This window comes from Engystomops pustulosus, chromosome 2, assembly GCF_040894005.1.
Source record: "Engystomops pustulosus chromosome 2, aEngPut4.maternal, whole genome shotgun sequence".
Taxonomy (NCBI): Eukaryota; Metazoa; Chordata; class Amphibia; order Anura; family Leptodactylidae; genus Engystomops; species Engystomops pustulosus.
In genome coordinates, this window is record NC_092412.1 from 196289322 (window position 1) to 196304603 (window position 15282).

Consider the following 15282-nt stretch of genomic DNA (forward strand, 5'->3'; position numbering starts at 1 on the left):
TAGCCTAGGACTAAAGTACAATAAATTACCAATATCCAGAGGGCCGTTTGTAACTATGGGTTGTATGTAAGTCGAGTGTTCTTAAGTAGGGGACCGCCTGTATATATAATATGAATTGTTTACAAAAGTGGGATGTTACTACACGATCATGTGACCTAATTGAGATCATGTGATTCAGCTGTATCTGTATATATATATATATATATATATATATATATATATATATATATATATATGCACTGCATGCACTTGTCACTTGACTTGAGAAAGACTCACACCGACCTGAAACATTGCTGCTGTTTTGGGATATGCAATAAAGAGGACTCTACATTTTTTCACCTTTATCCTGGAGTGCTGCCTTTTTTCTACACGGATACCTTTGAGGACCTGCCGCCCGGGCCCTAGTATGCGTGCACCCAACCATCGTTTGTATGTGCTGCTTTGGACTTTCTTTAAGTATGTATATATATATATATATATATATATATATATATATATATACACACACACATACATACATACATACACAAACAATGTATATATACAAATAACTGTGGATGTAATGAACACTCAGGAGTATATTAGACGCTGACAATATATTCTGGGCTTTGTCAACTAGGTAAAATGGCCAAAAGGTCAGGGAAAGAATGTGTGAAAAACAAAGCCCTCTTTGCAAAGTAACTGAGAACATAAAATGAAAAATTAATATTTATCCTAGTCTATGAAAATGGCAAAAATACAGAATAAATATAGTAAAGGGCCAAACTCCGGCCATGTACAATACAACTAGATGAATGTGGCTTGAAAACATGTGGGATATTAATATTCACTGCAAACCACAGTATGTGAGGTAATGAGGTAGCAAGCAATTCCGGATTTTGTTTCTGCTTCAGAATATGATACATGTTGAAAATAGACATACACATAGATATAATAGATATACCCACCTTCTGCCACAGCGTGGGGCTTTATAATGCAGCAGGCACACTGGGTGTATCTGGCTGTGTTTTTTGGTCCACGGCCTCCGCTGGATGGGAAGAAAAACTCTAACTCCTAGTGTAGATTAGAAGTAAAAACATTAGTACAATTCCACTGCTTTATATAAAAGCTACAGCCTGCAATGTCCGGCTCTACAGAAGCTGCACTATAATACCAGGATGCAGAGAGGTTTATTCATCAGCATCATTATTTTATTGAAAGGATTGGAAACATAAAAGAAGCATTACTAAGGTGACTGTTACCTTGCCTTTCTCCTTCAGATACCGCATGGGTCACCAATCTCTACTTCTGGGCCCCTATTAAAGGAAATCTACCATCAAAATCCATTATGATAAACGAGGGGCACTTACTCATAGATCCAGGCACCATGACTGTGGTAATCTTCTTATATTTGTTATCCAATCCTCCTTCCTTCTAAAATCATGTTTTAAATGTATGCTAAGAAGTCAAAAAGGTTACTGGGATGGAGTCCTTACATGCTGCAGATTCACAGGCTGTTACAGTGTGCAAGAAGCACTTCCTCCTCCCACTGTGTGCTGAAACTTCCTGTGCTGCAGGGAGATTAACTCAGGCAAGTGCAGGGGAAGAGTTTAGGCAGAATGGAGGAAGGGTAAGAGATTATAACAACCTGTGAATGTATAGTACGAAGGGGCTCTGGGAACTACCCCAGTAGCCTTTTAGGCTAATTAACATCATTTTAAAGGAAACTTACCACTTGTAGTGGCAGGTTTCAGATGGAAATACCGGGCACCAGCTCAGGCTGAGCTGGTGCCGGAGCTTATTTTCGTTAGTGTTTTAAACCGCGGTATCGCGGTTTAAAACACCTTTTTAAACTTTATAGCCGGCGCAGGCAGGTACGCGCTCGGCGCTTACCGTGCACGCGGCTCTCATTCACTTCCTATGTAGCAGCGCACATATTTCCATCAGAAACCTGCCACTTCAAGTGGTAGGTTTCCTTTAAATGTTAATTTTAGAAGGGAGGAGGCCATGGACAATAAATATAAGAATTAATTATCACAGCCACAGTACTTGGATCTATGTGTAAGTGTCCCTGGTTTATCATGCTTAATTCTGGGGGTAGATTCACTTTAACGTAATGGAAACAAGAACAAATGTCAAGGGCTGGCAAACAGGTAGTTCCTATGTGTCAAGAAAGGACCAGGAAGTATACAGTAGCACAGATCTCATAAAAATGCCTCTATTTATTGTTTTTAATCCATTTCAAGTCCATATAAAATTCTACAAAATATAGAACTTTGCATAGTGATGCTCCTCAGTCATTCCCACTGTAAATCAACACATAAATTGTCAATTATGACTATTCTCCAGACTATTGGCCATTACTACACATCTTTTTCTCAATTTGGAATTCACACATTTCCGGAAATAATTTCTGGAATTTCTTTATCAAGCATATCTTGAAAGGAGCTGGATGATCTAAAAATTTTAATTTTAGGATGCCCAAAGCATGAATTCATGTGTAAATATTCCTAAGCGAATCAGATTGCATGTAAAATGTGATGATAGAATATTAAATAACGAGAATATTAAAAAATAATAAGTATAATAAATTAGAATCAGAATAATAACAGAATCTGAAAGGTTGAGAATAAATAATAAGAATTAAATTGAATAATAATAATAGTTGTAATGTATGAAAATAATAGAAGAAGAAGAAGAGGACAAAGAAGATAGGAAGCGGAAGAGGAAGAAGTTAGGAAGCAGAGGAGGAAGAAGAGGAAGTGGGAGAAGATAGGAAGCGGAGAAGGAAGAAGATAGGAAGCGGAAGAGGAAGAAGTTAGGAAGCGGAGGAGGAAGAAGAGGAAGTGGGAGAAGATAGGAAGCGGAGAAGGAAGAAGATAGGAAGCGGAAGAGGAAGAAGTTAGGAAGCGGAGGAGGAAGAAGAGGAAGTGGGAGAAGATAGGAAGCGGAGAAGGAAGAAGATAGGAAGTGGAGGAGGAAGAAGAGGAAGCGGAGAATGAAGAAGAGGAAGCGGAGAATGAAGAAGAGGAAGAAAAGGAAGTGGAGGAAGAAGAGGAGGGGGCAGAAGAAGAGGAAGAAGAAGAAGACTGCAACTAAAGGTATGCATCATGTGAGCTCCCTGGAGTGTATATGGCTTCTGTAGTCATATGGATCCTAAAGCAGGAAGCTGCAGCCTTTAGGATAATTAAAATAAAATAGAAAGAAAACTCTATGGAAATAAATCTAAAAAGAAACATTGTTCACCATAACCATAACATTATCCTTCCTTTCCTCCTCTATTAATTCTGTTATAGGAAGAAAAAATGTAAACCCCCGATTGGGACAGACCCCTCATATGACTGACACAAATAACCCCAGATGGACCCTGGTGACTGTATTAGGGCTTGCTGCCTCTCCATTATGGCGTCCACTATGGCCATTTTTCTAGACAAAAAAAGTCCTGCATGGAGCAATATTTGAACAGGGTCTCAGAAGAAAACCTCAAGCCCACTTGTAAGCATTGCCTTACATGCAGGGCCGGCTACAGGTTTCAGTGGGCCCTTGGGCGACAAAGCCTCAGTGGGCCCCTTTGAAGTAAACTGGCGTAGCGGCATGGATTCATTTTATACAGCCTCCTCACCCTCATAAATTAATTATATGCAGCCCCCCATGAAATAATTATATACAGTCCAGGCCCCTCTCACCACCCATAGTTTAATTATATGCAGACCCACATGGATTATATGCATCCCCCTCACCGCCCATTATATACAGCCCCCTCCTTTCCTCCCAAACATTATATGCAGCCCCCTGCATGCACCCCCCATTCATTATAAACAGTCCTCTCTTCATCCCCCATTCATTATATACAGCCCCCTCCTCATGCCCCCCATTCATTATATACAGCTCTCTCCTCATAGCCCCCCCCCATTCATTATATGTGGCCCCCTACTCACACCCCCCCCCGTTCATTATATGTGGCCACCTCCTCAAACACCTCCCCCTGTTCATTATATGTGGCCACCTCCTCAAACACCTCCCCCTGTTCATTATATGTGGCCCCCTCCTCACGCCCCCCCCATTCATTATATACAGCTCCTTCTCATCCCCCATGGACTAGTAAATGTGACATTTAAAATAAAAGAATAGTACTCACCTCAGTCTTCTACTCAGATCCGGAGCTTCCAATTCGTCGTCTTCCTCCTCCTGCCGGCAGACGCACAACGCTTCACACGCAGCATCCTGCAGCCTACTGCGCGCCACTTTACGGCGCTAGCACCCGGCACAGCCAGGCTGGTCGGGATGGTTGTTACACCACACAGCAGCGTCTTTCTGCAAGCCGGAGCGCCGATTTGCGGTGCCAGCACCCGGCACAGGCCGGCTGCAGAGGAATGAGATCTGGCCACGAGTGGGCCCTCCCAGCAGCTGTGGGCCCCGGCACTTGCCCGGGTTTGCAGAGCATCAGATTAAAGACACCAAGAACAAACCTCAGAGCATAAGCCATGCAATATTTCTATGCAGAAGCCGCATAATGGTTAAACTTGCTAATCTGTTCTGTCATACCAATTTATTTGTATGAATCGAGGCATCAAAAATCCTTTCAGGCTACATGGAAAAATGGAAAAGAATAATATATTTTTATTGAATGGATTGCTATATGTTTGATGGTACTTTACATACATACACTACCTATGTCATATCTATTACATGGAGGTCACTTTTTCGTGCTTAGTGATTATGAATATAAAGCTTCTCACTTATTTAGCAGAATGTATAAATTAAACTAATCACAACATTCTAGTCGTTTGCAGCTGACTGTGGCAGAATATTATACTAAACACCTGATATCCATTTAGCAGAGACAAATAATAATTATGAGACTGGAGCCTGATGTTATCACACATAACTGTGTATATAACATCCCAGAGTACAGAACACATCTAGGTCATAATCACACCTCTTCATGTAGAAGAATTGATGCATATTTTGCTATGTGTCGTTGCAATGGAGAAAAATATGACAAAATGTGTGAAAAAAATGCAAAAAACATAAAAAAAATTGTCAGCATTAGGACCTTCAGAAATCAGACACTCACTTCTAAGGTCCAGTTCACATTGCGTTTAGGTCTTCAGTCATTTGCATTTGTTATTACAAGTCAAAACCAGGTGCAAGTCTTTCCATTATACATTGGAAAACATTTATCAGGGCTTTCAAAGCACTGATATAATCCCAGTGCCTTGCTCTCTTTACCCCACATCCATGCCAAGTCGTTGTGGAGGGACTAAAGGGGGCACGGGAGGTGCCGGAGTTGACCGGCCCAGAATTCTACAAGGCATCAGCTCGGTGATCTCCGTCAGCTCCATAGAAATTAATGGAGCAGAACGGTCATGCACATGGTCATCCGATGGACCCCTCCTTTTTGTGATCTATCGGGATCTCATCACTGAGCCCTACAATGTTCAGCATGTTAGGCCCTTTCCCGTGGATAGGGCCTAACTTTTGTTCATGGGAAGACCACTTTAATTGTTTTTGTGTACTACCTTGAAGGAAATCTACCATCAAAATCGAGCATGACAAACCAGGGACAATTACAAATATATCCAAGCACCGAGGTAATCTTCTTATATTTGTTATCCATGACCTTCAGTCTAAAATTATGCTAATGAGCCCAAGGGGCTACCCTCTGGCTGGTCTAATCCATCCCCAGCTCACTTCCTGCTCAGTGCACAAATACTGAGGAACGGGGGAAGGGTCAGACAGTGTAATAGCCTGTAAAGCCAAATCACAGAGGGGCCAAGGTAGCCCCTGGGGCTTGTTAGCATCATTTTGCAAGTGGATTTTAGAAGGAAGGGGCAATGGATAACAAATATAAGATAACCACAGTAACAGTACCAGGATCTATGAGTGTCTGAGGTTTATTAAGAATGATTTTGATGTTAGGTTTCTTAAAAAAAGACATATAGGGCTAGTTAATTTTAATTTTACATATAATTGGGGTTAAAGTTATGAAGTGGAAAAAAGGCATTATCTGTCATTTTAAAATACTTGTTTAAAATTTTCAAAATATATCATAATGAACATTACAAATGAATTCCATATTGTGTAACAGTCATTTTGATATGTATGTTTTGGGTAAAAAGGGGTTTCCAAAGTGCGCGATGGGGATTATATTTTTATATATTTATTTATATTTTATGTGTGTAATTTTATTTTCTGCATACGCCCCACGTGAGGTCCCTTTATTTTTTAATTTAAAGTTTTCAAAACTTAGTGTTTTATATAAGTTTTCCCAATGTTATTGGCACATCTATAGAGGTTGGAGGTAAACGACTCCCTGTTTTAAAACACAATTCAAATGCCTTCGGTGTGAACGGAGATATGAACTAGGCCTTACATTGTTCATAGGGATTAAGTGTTAAATCTCTGTCAAATTTTCAGGTATTGTGAGCCAAAACCAGGTGAGATAACTGGAAAGACTTGTTCTGTGTGTAAGCTCCTGGTTTTGGCTTAAAATAACTGATGCAAATAAGTGAAGACCCAACAGAGATGTGAAATGGCCCTTAGTGGTAAATAGTGGTAAAAAGGAGATGATTTGTTTAAGGGGAGCTGTATAATAATGGATTTCTCTGCAAGAAAAAAATATGTAATGGCCTCCCCCATAATACACCTCAATGTTAGGAGTCCCAGTAACAGGGCAACTTATGACCATCTTATCAGAGCTGACATTTCTAATATAGGGGGCTATGGGAAAAGGAACACAATTTCAACCTACTTAAAGTAAAGGAGTACTCACTCTGGCAGCTGACGCATTGGAATCAGAGCCGTGTGCTGCATTTTTTGTTCCATCTGTGCCAAATCTGGCTCGTACACTTTGTGGGGATTCACTTCGGGCTACAGTACAGTTTGTTGGACCCAGTAATTTCCTCCATGCAGAAACAGCATCATCTCCAATGATTTCCATTGCTACTATTGGTCCACTTGTCATAAAATTGATGAGGTCACTGCAAAAGAAAGGTGATTTTTACACTGCATGAGATATTTAATATACATATACCGTATATAAATATATGGTAATTTAACTAAATGCACTTTTCAACCAACATAAGAATTTTTTTGTGATAAAATAATTGGCGAGATTAGGAGCACACAAAGCTTTGTTCTTTTATGTGATGTATGTCCCCATGTAGGTATGTATGTATGTTGCCCTTTCTTGAATTTAAAAAAAAAAAAAGCCAAAAAGCAAAAACCGTGTACCTAAAACTGTGGGGTAAATAACATAAGATGTGCGTCACTTTCCGCGGCTATGAAGCCTTCTATATTTACACGCCAGCTCCTACTACTTCACTGTCCAGGAACTGGATGGAAAAAAATTTGGAGAAACCTCAAGTTTACTTCAAACAACTGGAAAGATAAGACTGCAATTAGCACAAGCCATCTAAAACCAGGATAACCAAGATAACCAGGACATAGACATATGTAGGCAATCAGGTGCTTTGGAGCCTCTTAAATATGTGGTTCTTCAATCCCTGACTAATAAAATGTTGTGCCGGTGATACTATTTCATACTATGTAATAGACTGGAATCTGAAGATTTAGTATAATATATAGCAAGGACAAAATATGGGATAAATATTAAGAAAGGCCAATATGTTTGGTCTTAGTTTTGATTCTTGACACATATCTATGTAGAAGTATGTAGTCCGCAGCAGTTGTCACACATTTTAACCACTTCTAAATTCACCCCAATTTCAAAGATCTTTTTGAGTTACTACAAAATGTAGTTGTCAAAAACAGAATGCCAAATGTAGTTACTATAGCCCATAGTACATACCCCAAAGAAAGCAGTGAAAACAATGTCATTGAAGCTGCTGTACCCTGGAGAAAAATCTGCAACAGGTCCCCTCCCCCATATTATTCCCTTCTTTTTGTAAGGTAATGGAACAACTTCTAGGCCCCTCTACAAACACTCAAGGTACAGCCGAGTCTCTGATACCAGCCCTTGACATTTTATACTATAAGAATGTTAAAAATAAATTAAAACATCTTTATCTGAGAAAAACTCATTTCCGTGAAACAAATATCCACTATCGGTTACAATATTTAAGAAAAATCGCTGCTACACATCACCATGGGTTGGTTTGTATCCCCTGGGAGTAAACCATGGAGCTTCCTACTGGAAGACAGCAAGCAGAGATCTCGAAAACTGTGAGGAATATACACAAAGTATATCAGAGAATTGTATAACCTTTTATTATCCAAAAAATAACATCTATTTTCTGAAACTGAACAACTTTCATTTGACTTTTATAAAGTTCCCCTGCTACTTTTGGATGATGCTCAGATTCTTTCTATTCTGGCTTAAAGAGTGGATTGCAAGCAGGGTAACTTCCACATCCATATATCCTAATATGGCATATGGATATGGTTTCTAGTAATGAGACACGACCTCAAGAATTGTATTTAGTGCTAAAAGACATTTCTAAGTGATTATGCCTTAGAGAGGTATATAGTGCTCACAAAGACTCAAACAAAATAAGCCCATGTAAAAAACAATGTCAAAAGAGAAACTCTATTACTGCGTTTCAGCTCCCTATAGCACACAAGGAATCTTTTTTTGGAACAAAAGAGTCTATTTTAAGAAACAGGATTCCTCTCTTAAAAGCATGGTAACAATGCACTATTATGTTTCCTTGTTGAAAATCTCCATTGATCGTATGAAGTCATGTCACTAAAGCTTGTATTACATATTTATCCTCTTTTGTCATTAGAAAAGATTGATTTCTCTCCTCCCTTAATACCATCTTTTCTGACCCTCTTCCTGACCAATTTTCCAGGCACTCATACATGTCTAAATTGGACACATACTCTCTCTGCTGACGCCTGGAGCCTGATATGGAGACAAGCAGCAAAGTCTGTATCATGTGTAATCAACAAGGAGAATAAGTATAAATACTAATGCATTGTAACATACTCCACAACTTCTGTATACTCTCAACTCTTCTCTCCCAAATATCTGCTGGAGATGTGGAGTGCCCAATGCTTCAATCTTTCATATTTTTTGAGATTTACCCTTAATCAGATCTTACTGGGTCCATGTCCAACAAACTCTGCCCCAAGTATTCTTATTTGATTTCTCACTATATCCTAAAGTCTATATTTTATATACATCTCCCCCTTGTGTTAAGCCTCCACAATGCCTCACTGCAAAACACTGGCAACAGGTCTCCCCTCCTTCCAGGTATGAGCTATGCGCTCGTATTAAGAAAGTTTGATCAATGGAACATTTAACCGCCACTGTCCAGGGTAAAGTAGATAAATTCCTGCTAATTTGGGCTCATTGGCTCACTCATGAAGTGTCTTGATTCAGGCCTGTTGCTCCCCCACCCACCTTCTCAGTCTTATTTGTCCTTTCATGGTTGTTGCCTAGTTTTTGTTTTAGATAGCTGGTGACTTCTTGTCCCTACAACTTGGAGGCTGTTCATACCAACTGGGCTAAACATTCAACAATGCTTACAGGGGCTATGTAACTACTCCTAATGCCCCTGCATCTGGTACTGAATATCTTGTCACTGTATCCACACTCGTTCTTTTTCCTGTATGTACATTTGTATGCACATGCTATGTTGGTTGCCTATTTGTAACATAAATGTTTTCTAAAAATACATATTATATAAAAAAATTGAAAAGATTGGTTTCTGTAATTGTTCCAAGTATTTTCAGCAATATTGACTCAATTATAAGCCTAGAGTGAAAAAATGCATTAGTGGTGACCTCCCCACTAATGAAATGCCCAGCAGCCTCCCCTCACTAATGAGATGTCTAGCAGCCTCCCCTCAATAATGAGATGTCCAGCAGCCTCCCCTCAATAATGAGATGTCCAGCAGCCTCCCCTCACTAATGAGATGTCCGGCAGCCTCCCCTCACTAATGAGATGTCCGGCAGCCTCCCCTCACTAATGAGATGTCCAGCAGCCTCCCATCAGTGATAAAATACCCAGCACCGGTTTTCTGGCACAAGTTATAGTAAATCTGAAACATTTATGCCCCCCTTCTCTAGCCCTCCCTGTTTCCACCCCAGCTCACCCCATTCTTTATTTATTTACGTGCCATATATGGTGGAAAAGGGCCAACAACTCACAATTTTAATAGTGTGCATGAGAGATTACAACTTTCTGATGCCTTGCACTCCAAAAACTGGCATTTAAGGCATAATACATCACATCCCTTTCCTAGTTTTCTACCTGAAGGAAGTTAAATTCCACATCTGTAATAACCCATCCTGTCCCCATCAAAATCCTGTCCCCATCAAAATCCCCTTTTGGGCAAATTGAGAGTATTGAGCCATTGCAATGGGCCAACATTTTATTTAGAGATTTGGATCACAACACACCAATATAACATTTTATGCTATAATAAAAAGGTGCCTTTCAAAAAGAACTTTAGCATTACGATTCCAAGTCAGCATTTTTGATAATAATGTGAATAATGTGAATTGTAATGCTTCAAACATGGAATTCCATAGACAGCATGTGCAGCGAACCCACGTCAGAGCTTGCTTTAGAAATAATTAGTCATACATAAGAATCCTCATGTGGGAATGCTACCTGTTTGTCATTGCTTTATGTGACAAGTTTCCTTGTGAGAACAAAGAGCATATTGTCCCCTTTCTGTATGAATAAAGGTCTATAGACTAGCCAGCCCCAGTGCCCTCTTTAGCTTATTAAATAGAACTTTGTAAACTGTCAGCAAACCTTGTGCCTCGCTTAACAAAATTATTATTCAACAGAAACCGTCCCTTCTAACTCCAGTTCCAGGCTTTTAATTATTTACTACAATGACATTGAACAGAACAAAATGTCTGCTAGAGGGCACTGAAGCTGAATGACATCCGTACAGACTATACTATAATTACACAGACTACGGTTTAAGCTAAAATATGGATTGTGCTGACATCTAGCTGACATCTGCCCTCCGAGACACGGTGAGAGACGCCGACGACCTCCTCTATGACATTAGTAGTATTATCCAATTATATGTACTGTGCCAAGACAGGCTGACATTGCTTCAGATGTGAAACATCTATATGAGCTTGATGCAAGATTAACAAATCGGGTATTCTGATCTCTGGTACCTCTGAGATATGCAGAGAACATGTACATATATGAAGAAATGGGGTCCCCTGAGTGGTAATCGCTCATTCACGTGACCATCATGGCAACAGATATATACGATTGCAAATTTGCAGCTGTATATATGTCCCCATATATGGCTATGGCGACCCGGCAGCAGTACGGTGTCTATACGGGGAAGAGATTGAGCATGCTTCACCTTTCCCCGTGTGGCAGCTACGGCCGGGCGAGCATATGTTCATGTAAATGCAGCCTAAGGCTCAGCTCAACCCTGTTTGTGGTAGATTCCATTTCCCAGTTCAATATCAAATTGCAGAGGAGAGCAACTAAGATTATTACGGGAATGGGGGGATTAGAATACAATGAAAGATAAAATTAGGGATTATTCAGTTTAAAAAAAGACGACTGAGGGGAGACCTCATTACAATGTACAAATACCTGAACGGACAGTACAAGGATCTCTCCAAAGATCTTTTTATACCTCGGCCTGTGACCAGGACAAGGGGGCATCCTCTACGCCTACAGGAGAGGCGATTCTACCATCACCATAGACAAAGGTTCTTTACTGTAAGAGCAGTGAGACTATGGAGGTTGTTATGGCGGAATCTATGTACATGTTCAAGAAAAAATATCACGGGTTAAGGGGATAAAACATTTATTTAATTTTAAAAGGTTGGATTTGATGGACTTGCTTCTTTTTCCGGCCTTACATACTATGATAGCCAAAGAAATAGCGTGGCAGTCAGTGGAGTTAGCCTCATGTTATTTGTAATGTTTGGGGGGCAGGATATTAGGTAATTTACCAATATACAAGTATTAAAAGTTCTACACCACTTTATTAATATGTAAATTAAAAACTCTGGTTCAGAAATGTCTCATCAGCCAGACAGATGCAGGGTCATACAATTCTAACTATCCTTGATCAACCTACCAGGACCTTAATCTTGTATTCATGAATACTATCATACTATCATGTAAGGGAGATTGTCATGGCCCGTTAGAGGTAAAAGGCGTTTCTAGACTTGGGGCTTTACCTTACATTTTCATAAAGTGGCGTAGAAAATTTTCAGACAATTACAAAAACTTGAAATGAAGTGGGACACCCCTTTATCTGAGCCTAAACATGACGGGCTATTTTTAAGTGAACAGAGAAATGTACAGCCGCAGTGACTGTGAGATAGCCGAGCGGGGGCAGCTGCATCCATGAGACATTTCTAGAATAGCCTCAAGGTGGAATTACCCCTTACATCTCATTAATCTAAGAAGTTATGAGAGTCGTTGCAATGACGTCTTTACATATTTGACATGACACTTATAGCAGTTTGATTTCCAAGTTAACACTCAGGCAAACAGGAAGAACACATCTGCACACTTCTCCATCCAAAAGAGCACTCAGCTTTTTCCAAATATGCAAAAGCCTAAACTTCATTGCTGGGAAAAGGTGCTACATGCAGTTCTTCAGAATCAGTGACAGATTCTCTCTGTCAAAAGTGGAATTTGCCCCCAGTACTTATCCATGGGGACATCTCTTAAAAAGCTTGGCTACTATGTGAATTTACTTAGTGTGGTGGAGAGGATGTCCATAGTGACATCAACTCCTTGTGGCCAATCAATGTTGTCAGGCTCTGCCACCATGCGTTCATGAAGCGATGCCGTGATGGGAAAAGAGACAATCCATATGGACACCTGTAGATGATGGAAAGGGAAGTATATAGCCAAGTGTATTAGTTTGTCATAGGGGCTGCTTAAGGCGACTTTCTCCAATAAAAAATCCATTTTACTTCTCTTTTCATGTCCACCCATTAATCTGACAAGAATATTATCACACTTCTGACAAGCACAATTAAAGCTGAATGAATAAAAAAGTAAACATTCAGAGCAAACTAAACTAAATTAGTACAATCAATATTTTATGAATATATTTTCCTGGAAAATGTCATCATTACATCCCAGAACTTTACACTCAAGGACAACTTTGTGCAATTTTGTTTCAAAACATAACATGTTGAAATAACTGCATTAAATGGTTGCTACTGTTAAAAATCCTGAACATCATTAATAAAAATAAAAGTTCAGCATGTGCTGGATCTACAATGAAAAAATATCTGAAAAACCGAAGAGGCCAAAAATGTCAGCAATAAAGACATCAATAAATGTGATCTGATGTGAAAATTCGGACCACTTTTATAGAAAGAAACCTATAAACATAACAATAGAGACACTTTGAACAGATAACAACAGACAATGCTATGTACGCCAAATCTTCACCAATCCAAATATGCAATTATATATATGTAGTGAAGGGTATTAAAATGTAACTTTTAAAATGATACTACCGTTAGAGATGAGCGAGCACTAAAATGCTCGGGTACTCGTTATTCGAGACGAACTTTTCCCGATGCTCGAGTGCTCGTTTCGAGTAACGAGCCCCATTGAAGTCAATGGGAGACTCGAGCATTTTTCAAGGGGACCAAGGCTCTGCACAGGGAAGCTTGGCCAAACACCTGGGAACCTCAGAAAAGGATGGAAACACCACGGAAATGGACAGGAAACAGCAGGGGCAGCATGCATGGATGCCTCTGAGGCTGCTTAATCGCACCATTATGCCAAAATTATGGGCAACAGCATGGCCATGACAGAGTGACAGAATGAAGCTAGATAGCATCTAAAACATCCAATAATTGACCCTGACACTATAGGGGACGGCATGCAGAGGCAGCGGCAGCAGCGGAAGGCTAGAGAGTGGCATGGCGACATACCCTAAATGGACTCAGGCTTCAAACCAATGGGTAGCAGAGAGGAACCAAAGAAGGTGAGCAAGAAGCGCTCAAATAATATTGGTACATGATAAAAGTTTGCCAGTATATTTTGTGGATTACACAGCAGGGTGGCGACAAAGTTAACATGGAAGCCATGAAAACAATCCAAAATTCTGCCTTATCGTTTGATAAGGGGACGATGTATGGAGGCAGTGAACTAGTAGTAGATTAAAGGTACTGCAGTTAAAACTATGTTAGTTGGTTCTTGGCATGGAGCTGGCGCTCCGCTGCCAGGCGAGCTTTCGCCAATCCAAGCCCCTGTCTCTAGGCTACTCCCCAAACAGCACTTCTAAGAACCTTTCGGATAAGATCAAGTGTAGTAGCGTTCTTATAAGTTTGGGATATGGCGGGTGAGGGGAATGTAAACATCTGCGCAAGAAGCGCTGAAATAATATCCGTAAATGAAAAAAGTTTTCCAGTATATTTTGTGGCTTACACAGCAGGGTGGCGACAAAGTTAACAAGTTTGATGTGGAATGCCCTGCAATAGCTCTTGGGCGGTGTGCCTTTTATCACCTAGGCTCAGCAGTTTGAGCACCGCCTGCTGTCGCTTAGCAACGGCACTGCTGCTGTGCCTAGAGCTACCGACTGATGGCGCCATGCCCACGGATGGTAATTCGGAGGAGGAGGAGGTGGAGGAGGGGTGGGAGGATTTGGAGGTATAGTAGGCCTTTGAGACCTGGACCGAGGTAGGCCCCGCAATCCTCTGCGTCGGCAGTATATGACCAGCCCCAGGGTCAGACTCGGTCCCAGCCTGCACCAAGTTAAGTGTAGTAGCGTTCTTATAAGTTTGGGATATGGCGGGTGAGGGGAATGTAAACAGATGCGCAAGAAGCGCATGATGCGCATGGAGCTGGCGCTCCGCTGCTAGGCGAGCTTTCGCCAATCCAAGCCCCTGTCTCTAGGCTACTCCCCAAACAGCACTTCTAAGAACCTTTTGTATAAGATCAAGTGTAGTAGCGTTCTTATAAGTTTAGGATATGGCGGGTGAGGGGAATGTAAACAGATGCGCAAGAAGCGCATGATGCGCATGGAGCTGGCGCTCCGCTGCTAGGCGAGCTTTCGCCAATCCAAGCCCCTGTTTCTAGGCTACTCCCCAAACAGCACTTCTAAGAACCTTTTGTATAAGATCAAGTGTAGTAGCGTTCTTATAAGTTTAGGATATGGCGGGTGAGGGGAATGTAAACAGATGCGCAAGAAGCGCATGATGCGCATGGAGCTGGCGCTCCGCTGCTAGGCGAGCTTTCGCCAATCCAAGCCCCTGTCTCTAGGCTACTCCCCAAACAGCACTTCTAAGAACCTTTTGTATAAGATCAAGTGTAGTAGCGTTCTTATAAGTTTAGGATATGGCGGGTGAGGGGAATGTAAACAGATG

General features: G+C 40.8%; 1 protein-coding gene across 2 annotated transcripts in view; it reads right to left on the reverse strand.

Moving 5' to 3' along the window:
• NME7 (NME/NM23 family member 7) overlaps positions 1 to 15282 on the reverse strand; it is a 125361-nt gene that overhangs the window by 47085 nt on the left and 62994 nt on the right. Inside the window, exons 6-8 of one of the 2 annotated variants that reach the window (XM_072137736.1) lie at positions 6755 to 6962; positions 4525 to 4566; positions 948 to 1053 (exon numbers count right to left, since the gene is read on the reverse strand). In XM_072137736.1, the coding sequence (XP_071993837.1) occupies positions 948 to 1053; positions 4525 to 4566; positions 6755 to 6962 (356 nt within the window). The remainder of the gene's footprint in view (positions 1 to 947; positions 1054 to 4524; positions 4567 to 6754; positions 6963 to 15282) is intronic. The other variant, XM_072137737.1, reaches the window with a different exon arrangement.